This window comes from Berghia stephanieae, chromosome 7 (assembly GCF_034508935.2).
Source record: "Berghia stephanieae isolate SIO BIC M18660-M18661 chromosome 7, UCSD_Bste_1.3, whole genome shotgun sequence".
NCBI classification, from domain to species: domain Eukaryota; kingdom Metazoa; phylum Mollusca; class Gastropoda; order Nudibranchia; family Aeolidiidae; genus Berghia; species Berghia stephanieae.
This window is the reverse complement of record NC_088366.1, coordinates 5941745-5960400: the sequence shown is the minus strand read 5'-3', so window position 1 is coordinate 5960400 and position 18656 is coordinate 5941745. Positions and strand designations below refer to the sequence as shown.

Below are 18656 nucleotides of genomic sequence, written 5' to 3'. Positions count from 1 at the left end.
GAACAAAACAAAACCAAAACAAAAAAAAAAAAAAAAAAAAAAAACAATACAAAAATAAAACCAACAAAGTAAACGACGTTTCGGTCTTTGACTTTCTTCAGATCAACAAAAACGAAATATGTTGGCATTATTGTTAAAACATTATAGGTAAAAATGTGTGTGTGTGAGAGACAGAGAGAGAGAGAGTGTGTGTGTGTGTGTGTGTGTTTGCCCGCAAGGGAAAGAGAGAGAGAGTGAGAGAAGGAGAGAGAGACAAGGAGAGAGAGAGAGAGAGAGAGAGAGAGAGAGAGAGAGAGAGAGAGAGAGAGAGAGAGAGAGAGAGAGAGAATGAGATGTATACCAAGATTAAAACTATATAATTCAATCATAAGATAGGGGGATTGGAGGGTGGGGGTGAGGGGGTGAGGTGTTATTAAAGAATACTAGAGGTCGAGAGTGTTATTATTGAGCCCCTACCTACCTGTTAAGATATATATATATATATATATATATATATATATATATATATATATATATATATACATATATACATAAGAAATAGAAATAGATATATCAAGGGGTGCGGGCAGAGAGCGAGAGAGAGAGAGAGAGAGAGAGAGAGAGAGAGAGAGAGAGAGAGAAGAGAGAGAGAGGAGAGAGAGAGAGATATATATATATATATATATATATATACAGAGAGAGAGAGAGAGAGAGGGGGGGGGGGGAGTGAGAGAACGGAAGAGGAAGAGTGCGTTTCATAGTTATATTATTAAAATAAAGGGAAATTAAAGGAAAACTAAAAACATTTAGAACATTTTTTTTACGTATTTCCCTTTATCTTTTACCCAGTTAGGTAAGTCAACCTAATTTAGATTAGATTATTTTGTGCGGCTATGTGGTCTTGTGGTATGACACTCGCTATCGGAACGGAAGGTCCTGGGTTCGAGCCTCGGGCTCAGCGCATAGTTGAGTCCTTGGAACAGACTCTTTACTCACATTCTCTCACCGTACTCAGGTACCTGGCCGTTAACAGCGTTGTCTTTGTTTGAAAAATTATAATATCGCATAACAGGCGTCATGTTCCGTCCTACATGTTAAATGTTGCTGTTGACCAGGGACCCCTTGTAAAGCGCCTTGAGCACATTTAGTGGGTATTGCGCTATATAAAGCTCAATTTTTTTCCTTTTAATTCCTTTATAATTCCAACCCTCAGCAATTTGAATATTGGGATACCTTTAAATGGCACGTCCTTGTTTTCAGCAAGTTTCTTCTGTGACTTGGTCTTAGACATGTCGATTTCTTGATACTCGGAAACTGGAAAAAAGTACAAGAAAGCCATGAAATTAAGTGTCTCATCGAAACACGAAAAACATAAAAAGTCTCAGGTTTGAGCCCGCACCGGAGACTGACTCCGACGACCCGGAAGTCCTCCACCGTCTTCCGGATAAAGACTTCCGGCACGGACAAAATACTAAGAATAAAGAGAAGAGCCGCTAGATCTACCCATACCAAGCACCCGACGCCCTCTGTCGTTCCCCCCCCCCCCCGATATATATATATATATATATATATATATATATATATATTATATATCATATATAAATACACACATATGTAGAAATCTTCATTTGATATGTGCTCCTTCCAGCTTACATTGAGGGCCATCCGCAGCATACGGGTATAGCAGTTGTTAACATGAAAGAGTGGACAATCATTATATATATACAGTGACCTCCTCCCAGTGACCTCGAAGATTCAAAAGAGAAGACTGAGACTTGCGGGACACTGCTGGAGACACAGGAGAAATTGCAACAGTCTTGTGCTATGGGAACCACCTGAGCGAACCAGAAGCAGAGGCAGGCAGAATAAAACCTACATTGACTGCCTGCTAGACTTCACAGGAATGGACAACACCCGGGAGCTGCTTCCGCTTATGGAGGACAGGATAGAATGGCAAAGACTTGTGGCTCATGTTGGGCGCCCCAAGGGGCGGCCTAAGTAAGTAAGTAAGTAAGTAAGTAAGTAAGTAAGTAAGTAAGTAAGTAAGTAAGTAAGTAAGTAAGTAAGTCATGTTAAAGGTTCAGACATTTTGCTTCTCTCTGAAACGTTTTATAAACCCTTATTCTTAAGACTAATCTTTATCAAAATTTGACTACGTTGAATGGCCCGCCCAAAGGGGTTAGAAGGTGCGACTTTCCGAATCATAAGTGAGTGACCTTAGAAACCAGGATACTGGGTCAGATATCAATGCCCGTACTCAACTTTTTTCAGTAGTGGGGAATCACAGACTGTTAAAATTTCAATGAAATAAAGCTACGGTCACTGGAAGGCCTACAAAACTATGACTCGATCGTGGTTTTCGTAGGTCATGGTGACAAAAAAGATAAGATGTCATGTCATATGGGGGTCATAAAGGGTCATGACCCTTGCATAAGGTGTCAAGGGACACCCAAACTTTAGGGGAGTGATTGGCATAATAAGTCAGTGCAGTCCTTCAGGTAGAGCCACTAGGCCCATGGACCCGGAGTTTATCCCGGTTTCTATAGCGTGAAACGGACAATAGCAATTGCTTGCTTTCCTTTGGGCAGGACGCTAGTCTATCGCAAAGTACTTTCCGTTAGGTCTAGGAAACCCAGCTACCCATTCACTGCTGGGTAGACAGCGGGGGGAGGGGGTAGGAAAGAAAATCTCGACTGCACCCGGGATTAACCTCGGCCACATTACGTATGAAGCAAATGCGCTACCAACTGATTGACAGAATAAGCCCGCTCTCAATTTTTGCGGCGACTTTACAAGAAAAAGGAGTCCTTCTCAAAGCTAAGAGTCCCCTGGGAACCAGATTTCAACCTGGCTGCTATAGCGTGAGGATGACAGTAACAGTTATTTTCTGTCCTTTGGATAGGACGCCGATCTATCACAAAATACTTTCCACCAGATCTAACAGACCCAGCTACCCAATCAATAGACAGAGGGGTCAGAAAAAAATAATATCGACTTCACTCGGGATCGAACTCGGTCCCTTTGCATGTGTGAGCGAACGGTATGTTCCATACTTTGACACGCCCCCCCCCCCCCCCCCCCCCAACCAAATACCCAAATCTGACAGCATCTCCTACAGTCTTCACTGTGTAAATGTTGCTGCTCGAATCTCGAAGAAATATATAATAAATAAATACTTCACGTTATTATTTATTACGTTCTTCACAAAACATTCACACAAACACACACAAACATACACACACACAAACACACACACACAAACACACACAAACACACACACACACACACACACACACACACACACACTTAAACAACAACAAAAAAGAACGGCCTCTAAAGATACCCAAGTTCCACGACCTTTGCAGCTGGTGGCTTTACCTTTACTTTTTAACAGATCACAGCTTCTAGCAACCCATGTATTCACGAGAAGATTATTTAACCATAACACGCGGGGTTCGACAGTACCCAAGCATGACATAATCTCTTACACGTTTCACACACACACACACACACACACACACACACACACACACACACACACACACAAAGAACCGCCTCCAAGACACCCAAGTTCAATGACCGTTACAGCTGATTGGCTTTAAATGCTTCATACACAAAATTTAGCAATAACAAATGTTGGCAAACTTGCAAATCTGTGGCCCACTACCTTTGTGCGGCTATGTGGTCTTGTGGTATGACCTCGCTTTCGGATAGGAAAATCCTGGGTTCGAACCTCGTTTGACGCATAGTTGAGTCCTTGGAAAAAGGATCTTGACTCACATTTTCTCACCGTACTCAGGTGTAAAACGAGTACCTGGCTGTTGCCTCCGTCGGTGAAAAAAAAAAATGTAATATCGCCAAACAGGCGTAATGTCTCGTTCTACATGTTACATGTTGCTGTTGGTCAGAGACCCTTTGTAAAGCGTTTTGAGCACGTTTAGTGGATATTGCCCTATATAAAAGCTCAATTTAAAAAAAAAATCTCAAACAAAACAACACTTTTGAACCAGGGCTCGAAAAGTGAATCTGAAGTCAAAATAACACAAATTGTGGTAATGTTTGTCCTTGTCAATTTAAGAACCAATGTTTATAGGGTTCAACAGTGACACATATTACAACATAATGACACATATTAACTTAGTAACTGGTTCTAAACTATCGGAACAATAGCTGACGCCCTTATGAAATAATTCTCCGACGAGCATAAATTTTTATTCAGAGGAGAAAAACATTATAAATCTGATCATGTTTTGACCTTTATGCATTCTGAACACATGACATGTGAAAAAGTTCTTGCCAGCATGAAGAATAAAAAGTATCGATTTTCTATGTTTAGAACCAAGCTGCTCGTTGCTGGGCGGAAGTGACATCAGACTATTGACTCCTATTTAAGAACCAATATTAATTCCAATCCAATCCTATCCAAAAATAGTAGCAACTTCATGTGAAGAAGATTGACGCCATTGGATTCAATAGTCTGATGTCACGCCGCCCGGCAACGGCTGCCATCTTGGTTCTAAACAAAGAAAATCATTACTTTTTATTCTTCATGCTGGCTAGAATTTTTCATATGCCTTGTGATCAGAATGTGTAAAAGTCAAAACATGATCAAATTTATGTTTGTTTTTTTTCCCTCTTGATACACTTGAAACTCGCCGGAGAAATATTTCATACGGGCTTCCGCCATTGTTCGGATAGTTTAGAGCCAGTGTTACTAAGTTACCATGCGTCATTAGGAAGGAAGTGACGTTACGACTGTTGAAGGTTGGATGGCATTGATGTATTATCTATTTATTGGTTTTAAACTGGTCGAGATAACTATAGTATGTTCTCGGGCTAATGGTTGTTCTGACATTTTCAGGGCTGCTGTGTTCCATGCGCGAATGGTACAAGGGAAGAAGAACATAATAACTTGATCGTAATCTCATTTTATGACTACAAATTAAATACTATTTCATGCATCAACAATCACTCCAAAAAAATAATGTTTTGAGACGGTAAGTCAGATTTCTGTGAAATTTTAAAGTACATAACATTAATAGATTAATTGCAAACAATTGAAAAAAATAACAAAACAAAGAAACTAGAGCTTTTATGAAGAGCCTTATCCGCTAAATGTGCTCAAAGCGCTTTATAAAGGGTCCCTGACCAACAGCAACACGTAACATGTAGAACTAGACATAACGCCTGTTAGGCGATAGTACAATTTTTTTCCGACAGATACAACGCTGTAAATAGAATATTGTGTAGAGCAATGACATTTTTGAAAACTTTATATATATTATTTTTGTTTTTTGTTTTTAAGGGTTTTACGGCACTTGCAACACATTTAGGTTATATCAGCACCAGTAAAAAGGAAGAAAATGGGATAGTAAAAAGTTCTAGAATTACAATTAAAGCATCCAAGAAAAAGTAAGACAGAGGGGAACTGGAACAAATAGGGATCAGATGTAGATTCCAAGAGCATACCATCTATGTACTTAGTTTGAGATCACCAATAAGTCTCATCTGGACACAAGCACTGCCCCCCACTAAGAGGAATACATTCAGATGCTTACATTATAAATTATAACAAATATAATAATACATAACAGAGAGATGATTTACAAGGAAAAAAAAGATCATCTCCCAAAACAATAACTATGCATTTGACTGTTTCCCTCCCAGCCAGGACCCGGACAGGGACAAAACCAAGCAATCTCATTCCAAGACAAAGACAGAATGCAAGTTGGAAAACAGATATAGGGGGATAGAAGACACAATAAGTACCTCCCTGCCCACTATGGGAGGTATGAATCCCATCCAGGAAAACTTTATAGAATCTAGACCTATAATATGGCAACCACAGCCTGGGAGACAGACACGATGTGTGTTCTTCTTTCAAAAATTGACGATGTCAAAAAATTATTCTAACATTTTGGATTTATAATACCACGATTATTTATTTGTTAACTCTTGTTAGTGTTAACGACTCTATAAATGAGTTCTGCAAGAATCAAAAATGGACCTTTAAATCAATTCTAGTTTGACTGAAAGGTCCATGTCCGACGTGTACATACATATAGATAGTATGCAGATGACGTCACTCAGGCCTTTGTTATTGTTTTTGCCATCCGCGTTTGTGAGTTGTTCTCACTAAACTGTATTAACCAGACTATAAAAGTTCATGGCTACACAGAGTTTGTGTGTTGGTCGTAACTTCCGGATGGCAATGTTGTGAACTCCTTGGCCAAGCGCATTCTATCTATATGCAGGTCTGACACCCGAACCCACGGAGCCAAGTTTAACATTGTTGGAATGGACACTATTTTGCCTCATTTTTTATAAGGATTTGGGTTATCGGACCTGCGAATAAGAGCACGTCGTCCATGTCCCTTTATTTTTACCAAATCTGCCGTGCTGCTCCGAAAAAACATGAATTTTAAATGTTGGCCAGAAAACGCGTCCTTCAAATATCGATCGATTAAAATGACCCTCATTTTTGGAAAAATAAAATTCTCAAATCTAGGACGTCGCGAAGTCCCAGGTTTGAGAGTTGTTGCCTAGATGAGAGTCATTTTAATCGATTGATATAAGTTGAAGGATTATTTTTCATGATAATTTTTTTTTAGATACGCATTCTTTCGAATTAGTTATGGTGATGTTTGGTATTTATTCTTCTAATGATCAAGAATTGATAAACTATAGATAGTATGCCCTTGGCTAAGAAGCTCACAACATTGCGATCCGGAAGTTTAACGGACCAACACACAAAACTGTGTGTAACCTTGAACGTTTATAGTCTGGTCAATGCAGTTCAGTGAGAATTACTCATAAACGCGGATGGCAAAAAAAACAAAACAAAACAAAAAACAACAATAACACAGAACTGAGTGACGTCAACTTCGTTCAAACTATATTACTATGTTTATATATATATATATATATATATATATATATATATATATATATATATATTTATATATAATATAATAATATATATATATTTATACGATACCTTTTTTTGGACAGCCTTACTCCAAACACCCAGAGTTCCAAACCAACGATACCGTCGGAGACGGAGCTAAGAATACAATTGTTTAAATCGGAGTTTGGACGAACGTCCGTCGGTTTTAAAGCTGTAAGAGTCCGATTATCGCTCCCCCCCCCCCCCGCCCCACCCCATCCCCTCTCCCCGCCCCAACTTGTTAGTAGATAGATAACCTTGTATGGGGGTTAAATAGATTAAGTTGGTACAGCTATGTGCTGACGTGGGGTGATCATGAAATTCTTAAAAATCACTCGTGACACGGATTGACGCCTTGGTGAAGATACTGTTCAATTCGTGTCCTCGTGAACTTTTGAACACAAATGTGACCCCTCGCCTCAAAACGGTATTAAGTCGGGATGACTAAGATCCTGAAAATTAAATTTGTAGCCAGAAACATCAGACTTGCGTTCAGTTTATAAACTTTATTGAGGAGAATGAATATCATATTTCAGGTTGCTAAATACCAGTAATTCATATTTTTGTCCAGTTTCACTTTAATTTAACTTTCTAGCATCTGGTCTATCCCGACATAATACCGCTTTGAGACGTTGGGTCACAAATGAAGGCTGGTTTAAAAAAAAACTCGTTGAGTCTGTTTTTCTACTTTTTGAGATTTTTACTCCATGAGATAAATTGAAACGTAAACTTTATTTTAAGCATCATTTGGCACAAAACTTTCCCATGATTTGTGTGAATTTGGAGTTGAAATATGATACGAGTACAATAAAAGACCGAATGAGAAATTTTAGGGGAAATAATCCTCAGTATCTCAATATGGGAAAAACGGAGTTCGGGAGTTTTGGAAAATCCACTCTTCGATCAAAAATGAACGGTTTAATAGTAGATAGATTAAAGGATAATATAAATAAATAGATAAATAAATAAATAAATAAACTTAATGTAAAATTGAGTATTGTTTGGATATAATATAGTAATATGTTATCTTCATCCATGAGTTGGGAAATCATTTTTTTAAATTGTTGTTATTTTAAATTTTCACCCATTAATCATTAATAATGTATATGCCAATGCTTTATTTACATTGTCATTTATTTCATTCAATAAATCACTATCGACTCATAGACTTAATTCATGCTTCATTGTCATCAATATTATTCATCACAATGATTTGTTATCACAATTATTCATTACTATTTTAACTCACTCATCACACCTTCTTTATCAGAGACATAATAATGTCGAATTAATAAGGCAGTTTTATTGTTGCACGAACCATAACAATGGGTTAATGCTCTCGTATCGAGAGAGTGCGTTCATTTCCGTTTGTAAAATATAGATTCCCATCATGGTTGAAGAGTATGTTTTAAGGGTGGGTGCGGAACATAGACCAATTTTTTTTTATTTTCCAAGCAAATTGATTCAAACTTCACACAGCAATTTGTAATAAAAAATAATGGAGAAATATGACGTCATTTAAAAAAAAAGAAAGTTCGTTGCCATGGTAACGGCCGCCATCTTGGATTTTGTTTACATAACTTTGAATCAATATTTCGAGACTATTTACAAAGATAAAAGCATATAACTTTGGAAATAAATTACTTATCCAAAGACAAATACTTCCTATTGATGATTTTTTGATTAGTGAAATACTTTTTAAAATATAAATTTTTCTTTCTTGTCACTATACTTTATCTGAAATTTCGTCAAAATTCTGAGTTTGAAAGCCAATAATTTCTGAAGTAATCAATATTTCAAAAATTCATCAATACGAAATAAAGAACATGGCATTGTGAGTATTTGGGCAAAGTTTCAAGAAAATCTATCGGAGAATAGAGGGAAAAATTGAAAAATGTTTTTAAAAAACAAAATTTTGAGAAAATTGCAAAAAACAACCAAAAGTTCACAACAATGACGTTTATACTCACAAATAGCCTCAGAATTGCCCTGCACCATATCCCACTAATAAAATTCATGCAAAAAAATGATGTTTTATCACAAGATAGGTTCTAAAAATAGCAATAACCCAATTAGGTCAAATTGGCCCAATTTTCACATTTTTCAATGCCGCACCCACCCTTAAACATGGGTTGGGGGGGGGGGGGTAAGTATCACATAACTTTGATTCACATTTACTTTTCCAAAGTTTTATTCTAGTTATACAAACATAAGAATGGAGCTCATCTCACTCCAGTTATATTTCGGTAGGCTTAGAAAAACTTTACTTTCTAATATTAGATTAAAAAAAAAATTATGCCTTTTGCGCCAGGATATCATAAGATATCGTCGCCTAGGCATTCCACGAAGGAATATAGCTAACTCATCAAACAAGATGTTTGATGTCAACAGGAATCACCCATGTTGTCCAAGTGAGCAAATTGGGGGTTAATAATCTTTCTCAAGGAAAAAAACGAAAGTGCCTGAATCGGGGCTCGAACCCGGGTCATCCGGGTCACAGTGCAATGCCTTAACCTCTCAGCCATTTCCTTTAATCAGTGGCGGTGCTCTACTGGTTCAATTTGGTGCCATGCCTGTATTATCATGTTTATAATTAAAAACAGCATAACTTTTAAAAACTGATAAATTTAAAAACTTAAGATACCGTCTTTTGTCAAACCCGACACATATTGCCTTTAGAATAATACGCGTGCGTACCACCCGCAATCAGTCGACGGTATATATTATGGACGTAGCCATCGTTAACTTATAGCCTGACACTAGAACCAAGCCTAGAACCATAGCCATCGTTAACTTATTGCCTGACACTAGAACCAAGCCTAGAACCATAGCCATCGTTAACATATAGCCTGACACTAGAACCAAGCCTAGAACCATAGCCATCGTTGACTTATTGCCTGACACTAGAACCAAGCCTAGAACCATAGCCATCGTTAACATATAGCCTGACACTAGAACCAAGCCTAGAACCATAGCCATCGTTAACATATAGCCTGACACTAGAACCAAGCCTAGAACCATAGCCATCGTTAACATATAGCCTGACACTAGAACCAAGCCTAGAACCATAGCCATCGTTAACATATAGCCTGACACTAGAACCAAGCCTAGAACCATAGCCATCGTTAACTTATTGCCTGACACTAGAACCAAGCCTAGAACCATAGCCATCGTTAACTTATAGCCTGACACTAGAACCAAGCCTAGAACCATAGCCATCGTTAACATATAGCCTGACACTAGAACCAAGCCTAGAACCATAGCCATCGTTAACATATAGCCTGACACTAGAACCAAGCCTAGAACCATAGCCATCGTTAACATATAGCCTGACACTAGAACCAAGCCTAGAACCATAGCCATCGTTAACATATAGCCTGACACTAGAACCAAGCCTAGAACCATAGCCATCGTTAACATATAGCCTGACACTAGAACCAAGCCTAGAACCATAGCCATCGTTAACTTATTGCCTGACACTAGAACCAAGCCTAGAACCATAGCCATCGTTAACTTATAGCCTGACACTAGAACCAAGCCTAGAACCATAGCCATCGTTAACATATAGCCTGACACTAGAACCAAGCCTAGAACCATAGCCATCGTTAACATATAGCCTGACACTAGAACCAAGCCTAGAACCATAGCCATCGTTAACATATAGCCTGACACTAGAACCAAGCCTAGAACCATAGCCATCGTTAACATATAGCCTGACACTAGAACCAAGCCTAGAACCATAGCCATCGTTAACTTATAGCCTGACACTAGAACCAAGCCTAGAACCATAGCCATCGTTAACATATAGCCTGACACTAGAACCAAGCCTAGAACCATAGCCATCGTTAACATATAGCCTGACACTAGAACCAAGCCTAGAACCATAGCCATCGTTAACTTATTGCCTGACACTAGAACCAAGCCTAGAACCATAGCCATCGTTAACTTATTGCCTGACACTGACCAAAAAAAATGACGTCAGAAGACAAGATTTTTTGCCGCAAAAAAAAAACAAAAAAAAAAAACAAAAACAAACAAATCGTGAGTTGCATTCACTATTCACCCAATGGAATCATTTGTTTCCTTGAGCTCTACTAACGACAACTCACTAGACGCTGCACAACTCTTAAAAAATATCGACAAATTGTAGGTCCTAGAGGGTTCTAGTGTCAGGCTGTCGATGGCTAGGCTAGAACCCTCTAGGACTAATAGTTTGACGTCATTTTATAGGTTTGCGCACCGTGTAGTGAAATGTCGTTAGTAGAGCTAAAGGAAACAAATGATCCCATTGGTTGACCTATTGAATACACGATTTGTTTTCTTTTGTGACCAAAGACTTGTCATTTGACGTCAGTTTTTGGTCAATGTCAGGCTATAATTTGTTAACGATGGCTATGGTATGGAGCACTGACAGTTCTGTAATGTGGACTTGTGACGTTGTGTGATGTGACTGTCAAGTTACTTATCCCGCACTCTCCTTAGGTTCAACGGAATGACCACTCCCTTTTATAATAATATAATCAACAGCTCTACACCTGCTGATGGTTTCACAAGCTATTAATAGCGCTGTTTTGTTGTGGCACCGTTCGCAAATAGGCTTCAACAGTCGGAGTAACTTAGTAACTGGTTCTAAACTAGCGGAACAATGGCGGACGACCTCATGAAATATTTCTCCAACGAACATAAAAGTGTATCCATAGGAGAAAAACATTATAAATCTGATCATGTTTTGACTTTTATACGTTCTGATCACATGACATGTGAAAAAGTTCCAGCCAGCATGAATAGTAAAAAGTAATGATTTTCTTTTGTATAAGAACCAAGCTGCTCGCTGCTGGGCGGACTTGACGTCAGAGTATTGAATGCTATTTATGTCAGTAGGTTACCCCCAGCGTTCGTTCTCTTTTTTGATCACAACTATGTCCGCTTGGAAAAGAAACTACAAGCACTATGTGTATGTATAATAGATATAAAAGATACATATTAAGTTCATAAGATACATTTATGGGCTTGTGAATAAATTAGCAAAAGATTATTGTATTGTTAGTTTGGTTATACCAATATGTGTGTGTGTGTGTGTGTGTGTGTGTGTGTGTATGTGTGTGTATGTGTGTGTATGTATGAGAAAGATAGATAGATAGATAGATAGATAGAGAGAGAGAGAGAGAGAGAGAGAGAGAGAGAGAGAGAGAGAGAGAGAGGTGGGAGAGACTAGGGGGGACGGGGACGAGAAAGAGAGTAAAATATTCATTTTCTTATTGATACTATGCGTTTAGGTAAAATGCTACAATATGTGCCTGCCAGATGAATCATACTAACGCACAAAACTTTAAATGTATAATATAGTCTGATTATTTTAGTGAGAACTATCACCCAATCAAAGAGCCGAATAACGTCATCCTTATTCATTCTGTAGCTTGTGTCAGTTGTTTTTTTTTTTTGTTTGTTTTTTTAATTCTCTGATCGTGACACCACCATATACACTAATGACGTCACGCCGCTGCCTTTTGTAGTCTTCACTTTAAATTCATTTCAAATTAGTGAATACTTTTCATTCACTTTCAACCTTTGTCACGTAGCCACTTATTATAAAGACTGATTGATTTAATCTTCATTACTCACTTCTCTCAAGAACTTACGTCTGACGGCCACACTTTTCCACTTCTTCATATTATCTATATTTTCGAGATTTATATTTTACTCTCGAGACTTTGTGGATCGTTTCATTGTTTTTTGATTTCCGCCATCAAGACACCGGAGCTTCCTTTGTCACCTTTGCCAACAGCCCTTGTAATGACGCATAGTAACTTAGTTACTGGTTCTAACCTATCGGAACAGTGACGGACGTCCTTATGAAATACTTCTCCGACGAGCATAAAAGTGTATCCAGAGGAGAAAAACATTATAAATCTGATCATGTTTTACTTTTATACATTCTGATCACATGACATGTGAAAAAGTTCTAGCCAGCATGAAGAATGAAAAGTACCGATTTTCTTTGTTTAGAACCAAGCTGTTCGTTGCTGGGCGGACGTGACATCAGACTATTGAATCCAATTAACCAGTAGATTTTTGACCAATCGAAAACGTGGAACTTGTGACGTACCTTCACACGTACTCGGACAAACATTGTTGTTTGTTTATAAACAATAACGTGAATGAAATCTACCTCTCTCTGATGATTGTTACTGTTTTCATATCGCCAAATGGGTGACTAGTTATCGCATGATTTTCTTGATCATAATGAATGCGTTTAAGTTTGCACATAGTTTTCTGTGTTGATTCTATTGATCAAGCGGTAGAATAGTGGGTATTGTACATAGACACAATGTACCATCGATAGTAAAGCCTGTAATGTTCGCTATGTCAACCAATCACTGCCATTAAAAAAAATATGATGACTGTCCGAGAGGCGCGGTTATCTAAGGGTCTATAGATAGTATGCGCTTGGCTAAGAAGCTCATAACATTGCCATCCGGAAGTATAACGGACCAACACACAAAACTGTGTGTATCCATGAACGATTATAGTCAGGTTAATACAGTTCAGTGAGCATTCTCATAAACGCGGATGGCAAAAAACAATAACAAAGACCTGAGTGACGTCATCTTCGAACTATCTATTAGATGACTGTCAAGAACGTATCAAGCCGTAGCCATCGTTAACATATATATATATAGCCTGACCGTAGCCATCGTTAACATATATATATATATATATATATATATATATATATATTATATATATATATATATATATATAGCCTGACCGTAGCCATCGTTAACATATATATATATAGCCTGACCGTAGCCATCGTTAACATATATATATATATAGCCTGACCGTAGCCATCGTTAACATATATATATATAGCCTGACCGTAGCCATCGTTAACATATATATATATATATATATATATATATATATTAGCCTGACCGTAGCCATCGTTAACATATATAGCCTGACCGTAGCCATCGTTAACATATAGCCTGACCGTAGCCATCGTTAACATATAGCCTGACCGTAGCCATCGTTAACATATAGCCTGACCGTAGCCATCGTTAACATATATAGCCTGACCGTAGCCATCGTTAACTTATAGCCTGACACTGGCCAAAAAATGACGCCAAAATGCCAGTCTTTGGCCACAAAAGAAAACAAATCGTGAGTTGTAGTCAATAGTTCAACCAATAGGACCACTTGTTTCCATGAGCACTACTAACGACAACTCACTAGGCGATGCAAAAATCAAAAAATGACGTCAAAATGCCAGTCTTTTTGGGTTTCAGTGTCTGGCTAGAACTTAAGGATGGCTACGGTTCTAGTGTCAGGCTATATATGTCAACGATGGCTACGATCAAGCCCGGACCGGTCGGAAAAAAAAACAACAAAACACGCTGCAATTGCTTTCAGATTGGAAGTGAGACCCTTCAAGTCTGTACACAATATCTAACATTATTATCGTCTCAGCAAGATCGCATAAGATACGTAATATGCGCGACTATGTGGTCTAGTGGTATGACACTCGCTTTCAGATCGGAAGGTCCTGGGCTCGAGCCTCGCTTTGCGCATAGTTGAGTCCTTGGAAAAGGTTCTTTACTCACATTCTCTCATCGTACTCAAGTGTAAAATGAGTACCTGGCCGTCAACAGCGTTGTCTCTGTTGAAAAATACTGCAATATCGCCTAACAGGCGTCATGTCTCGTTTTACATGTTACGTGTTGCTGATGGTCAGGGAGGGATCCTTTGTAAAGCGCTTTGAGCACGTTCAGTGGATATATTGCGCTATATAAAGCTCAAGTTTAATAACATCACAATATTCTCATTTGTAACTTTGTTCACCGTTTATTCATAAGAAAAACTCATTTCATTAAAATTCATCTTTCTTTTCTTATCATCTTACACAACTCGTCATTTGTTCTTTTCTAAAGTAACTCGAGTCAGATTTTTTATTCATGGCGCGTGTTTTTCTGGGTTTATTTATATTTGAACTGTATTGATGCCATTTCAAAAAAGTTTTCTTTTTTAAGACCTATAAAAAACTACTCTAAACCGCTGTCATAACATTAGAGATTTTTCACTGTTAAATATGTAAACACGTTAGATGCGCACCACAAAGTAAGACATGAATTCATCGTTTTTCCAAAAAAATCTTGTGCTGACACGGTAGTTCCGGCAGTGATTATTAGTTCATGTAAGGCCTTCTATAGATCGTATGCGCTTTGCTAAGAAGTTCACAACATTGCCATCCGGATGTATAACGGACCAACACATAAAACTCTGTGTAACAGTGAACGTTTATAGTCTGGTTAATACAGTTTAGTGCGAATTACTCACAAACATGGGTGGCAAAAAACAAAAACAATAACAAAGACCCGAGAGACGTCAACTTCATTCTATCTATATAGATAGTATGCGCTTGGCGAAGAAGTACATGACATTGCCATCCGGAAGTATAACAGACCAACACACAAAACTATGACATTTTATAGTCTGGATAATACAGTTTAGTGAGTATTACTCATGAACGCCGATGACAAAAAACAATAACAAAGACCTGAGTGACGTCAACTTCGAACTATCTATAGAGGGCCTTGATTCACGTCATACTTGTTTCCAAATAATAACAATTCGCTTTAACTGTTATAAACTTACAACTTATGCAGTTTGCATTAAATTTTGAATTTATTATTTATGGCATGTTGTCTACATCATGTCAAATTTACCAAAAACTGATATGAAATCTATCGCTTTAATTCATTTGAAATAGTGACTGTATACTCAATATTGTAAATTTAACAATAAATGCTGTTTGTATAAATTAAATTAGATTTTTTAAAAAAATCGATGCATCGACGTTTCATGGAGCATTTAAAGGTTTTAAAAACATATTAACTTCATACTCATACGATACAATACGAAATCTCTATCGGTTCTACTCTCGTAAAGCTGCGAAAAGAACTCTACTTGTAGCCATCGATAAGCCATTAAAGGGGACGGCTATGGTATTGGAATTTCACACTCAACCATGAGAAGATGGTTATCTGAATACGACAGAGAGATCACCAGTGTGGAACGACGTGGTAGGAAAAGGATCATAGACAAATTTGATATGAGTATTATCCAAAGATGTTTGGAGATGGGTGAACGTAAACATACATCCCACAAAGGAATGGAGTCTGATGATTCTGGAAGATAAAAAACAAACAAATAGTGAGTTGCATTCACTATTCAACCAATGGAATCATTTGTTTCCTTGAGCTCTACTAACGACAACTCACTAGACGCTGCACAACCCTTAAAAATGCACGTGGGTTCTGGACATAGGATCATTGTTATTCTTGCAGGTGGTGAATATACTGGATTTAAAAGGATGCCATGCCATTTTTTCTTCTCTGCATCATCTAGAAGGTAAAGAATATCATTCTGGGGTCAATGCAAAGTTGTATGAAGACTGTTTTTTGCCTTCTCTCGCTATCATTAGCCCGTGGTTATTTCAGCAACTATAAAAGCCAACATGATTTCGAGATTTCAATCAGGCAACACTACATACTTTGACCATTAATCAAAGGGCTAACTAAACTCCATAGTAAAAAGAAACGAACCAGAAACAGATTTCAAAGCAGACTGTCTAATCAGGGAGTTTTTGACACGAGGTTGCGCGACTTTCCCCATATCACTGTGATCGCAATCCAATCGAGGTCATTGGGCCTAAGTAGAGGGGCAGATTGAGAGGAAGAACACAAAATTTACTCTCACCGACGAGGCAATAAATTATATAACAAGGGAATACTGGGGAAAAGGCATGATCCAACTTTCGCAAACTGGAGGAAAATTACATTTCATTGGATAGAGTGATGCTCGGAGTCGTTCAATTTCTTCTTTTCATCATCCTCGTCTTCAGAAGGTGATGATTGATGTGGTCAGTATTTCTTGGTCGTTGTTATTGTTGAACACATGTACATATTTGTGGAAACGCTGTATCTGTATCATAAATTGATGAATTTCAACTTTTTACTAATTTAGATTAAATTTATGTAATCCTCTAAGGCATAGACACAAGTTCTCAAAATTTTGCAATCAAAATAAAGTTGAAAGCGCCTAATGTTCATTTGTGACCCTCCGTCTCAAAACGGTATTATGTCGGGATGATTCAGACCCCAAAAAGTGAATTTAGAGATAGAATGATGAGAAATTGGAGCTTAGAAGTTTTTGCAATGCAAGAAATAGTCTTTATACTCCGCCATAACGTACAGAAATTAAACCCAAGTCGGATATTTGTGGCTATGAATTCAATTTCCCTTACCGAGTGGATCCCGACATAATACCGCTTTGATACGGTGGGTCACATTTTCGTTTGTATTCATCAGTAATGTGTATTAATAGTTATAAGATGTAGATCTCTGATAGCTAAAAATTGCCATTCGTTCCTTTTATTCAAATACAGTATGTTTATAGTTTAAGTTTCAATTAACCGGATATTCCATTTTAACGAATTCCTTCAAAATGGATAAGCGGAAAATTCATAATTTTTATAATGTAAATCTGCTATGAGTTCCGATCCTTACCAGTTATCGATTTTAATATAGCTGTAACAGGCGAAATCCTTTTCTGTTGTTTTTAAAATTAAAACATATTGATTCAGGAGTTCATACAAATTTTTGCAGCTGTGCATCGAGGGACAGCTGAGAAAAAGAAGAAAAACACACGCCACTCATTAAAAATCTGACTATAGTTAATTCTGGGGGCCTTATTTATCACATCTTTATTTTATAAATGTAGTTGAGTTAACTCTTGAGCGCTTATCAGATCATGACAGATTTGAGACAAAGACAAAAATACACACTGCATTAAATCTGTATTAATTTCTCAGACAAAATGAGAAAAAATTCACATTGGTTTTACTGCTTATTTATTTTGTTCTAATACTTAGTAGTCCCTCAGAGCCATTGGGCCCAGGAAGCCGGAGTTTATCATGGTTTCAATAGCGTGAAACGGACAATAGCAATTGCTTGCTATCCTTTTGATAGGACTCTAGTCTATCGCAAAGTTCTTTCCGCCAAATCTAACCGGCTCGGTTACCTATTCACTGATTGGTGGACAGGTGAGGGTCAGAAAAAAAAACTCGACTGCACCCGGGATCAATCTCGGTCCCTTTGCATGTGAAGCGAGTGCTCTACCAACTGAGCTATCAGGACCCTCTATCATACTCAAGTAAACAACAATAACATTAACATCCATTTACATTCCGGTACTTGCATAAGTAAATTATTATCAAACACTGAAGGTAACTATAATATTATAATAATTTAACAATTTCTATAAAATTGAACGTCACTTACATATTATCTAACGCCAGTATCCCGCTCTTGTCTACAGATTAGTTTTAAAATGCGTCTCTTTTATATCCAATAGGGCTGGGCGGGTACCCGGGTACCCGCGAGTACCAGCGGGTAATAAAGTTAAACCGGGTTCTCGGGTAAAAGGGGAGGGTAACGGGTACCCGCTTCAACAAATGGAAACCGAACTGAGAGTGATAATTTTTGGCGGTTTTAATATTTTTGAACAAAAATTGGAAATAATACAATTTTATTTACATATTTACATTATGACATTTTTTCAAAAGATTTTCCTACTTTATTTTTCAATTACATTGATATTTTTGTTTTATTTGTTAACACACATTTGATTTAATTTTGGAATCAATTGGTTAAGACTATTATATTAGTTC

At 37.7% G+C, this 18656-nt stretch overlaps 1 protein-coding gene across 3 annotated transcripts in view; it reads right to left on the bottom strand.

The window, feature by feature from the left end:
- LOC144976416 (sodium-dependent phosphate transport protein 2B-like) overlaps nucleotides 1-18338 on the bottom strand; it is a 30881-nt gene extending 12543 nt beyond the window's left edge. For 2 of the 3 annotated variants that reach the window (XM_078920703.1, XM_078920705.1), the window contains exons 1-2: nucleotides 18268-18338; nucleotides 1213-1293 (exon numbers count right to left, since the gene is read on the bottom strand). In XM_078920703.1, the coding sequence (XP_078776829.1) occupies nucleotides 1213-1270 (58 nt within the window). In that variant the 5' untranslated portion in view covers nucleotides 1271-1293; nucleotides 18268-18338. Of the gene's footprint in view, nucleotides 1-1212; nucleotides 1294-6976; nucleotides 7067-18267 lie in introns of those variants that run through there. The other variant, XM_078920704.1, reaches the window with a different exon arrangement.
- Between the last annotated feature and the right edge of the window lie 318 nt (nucleotides 18339-18656).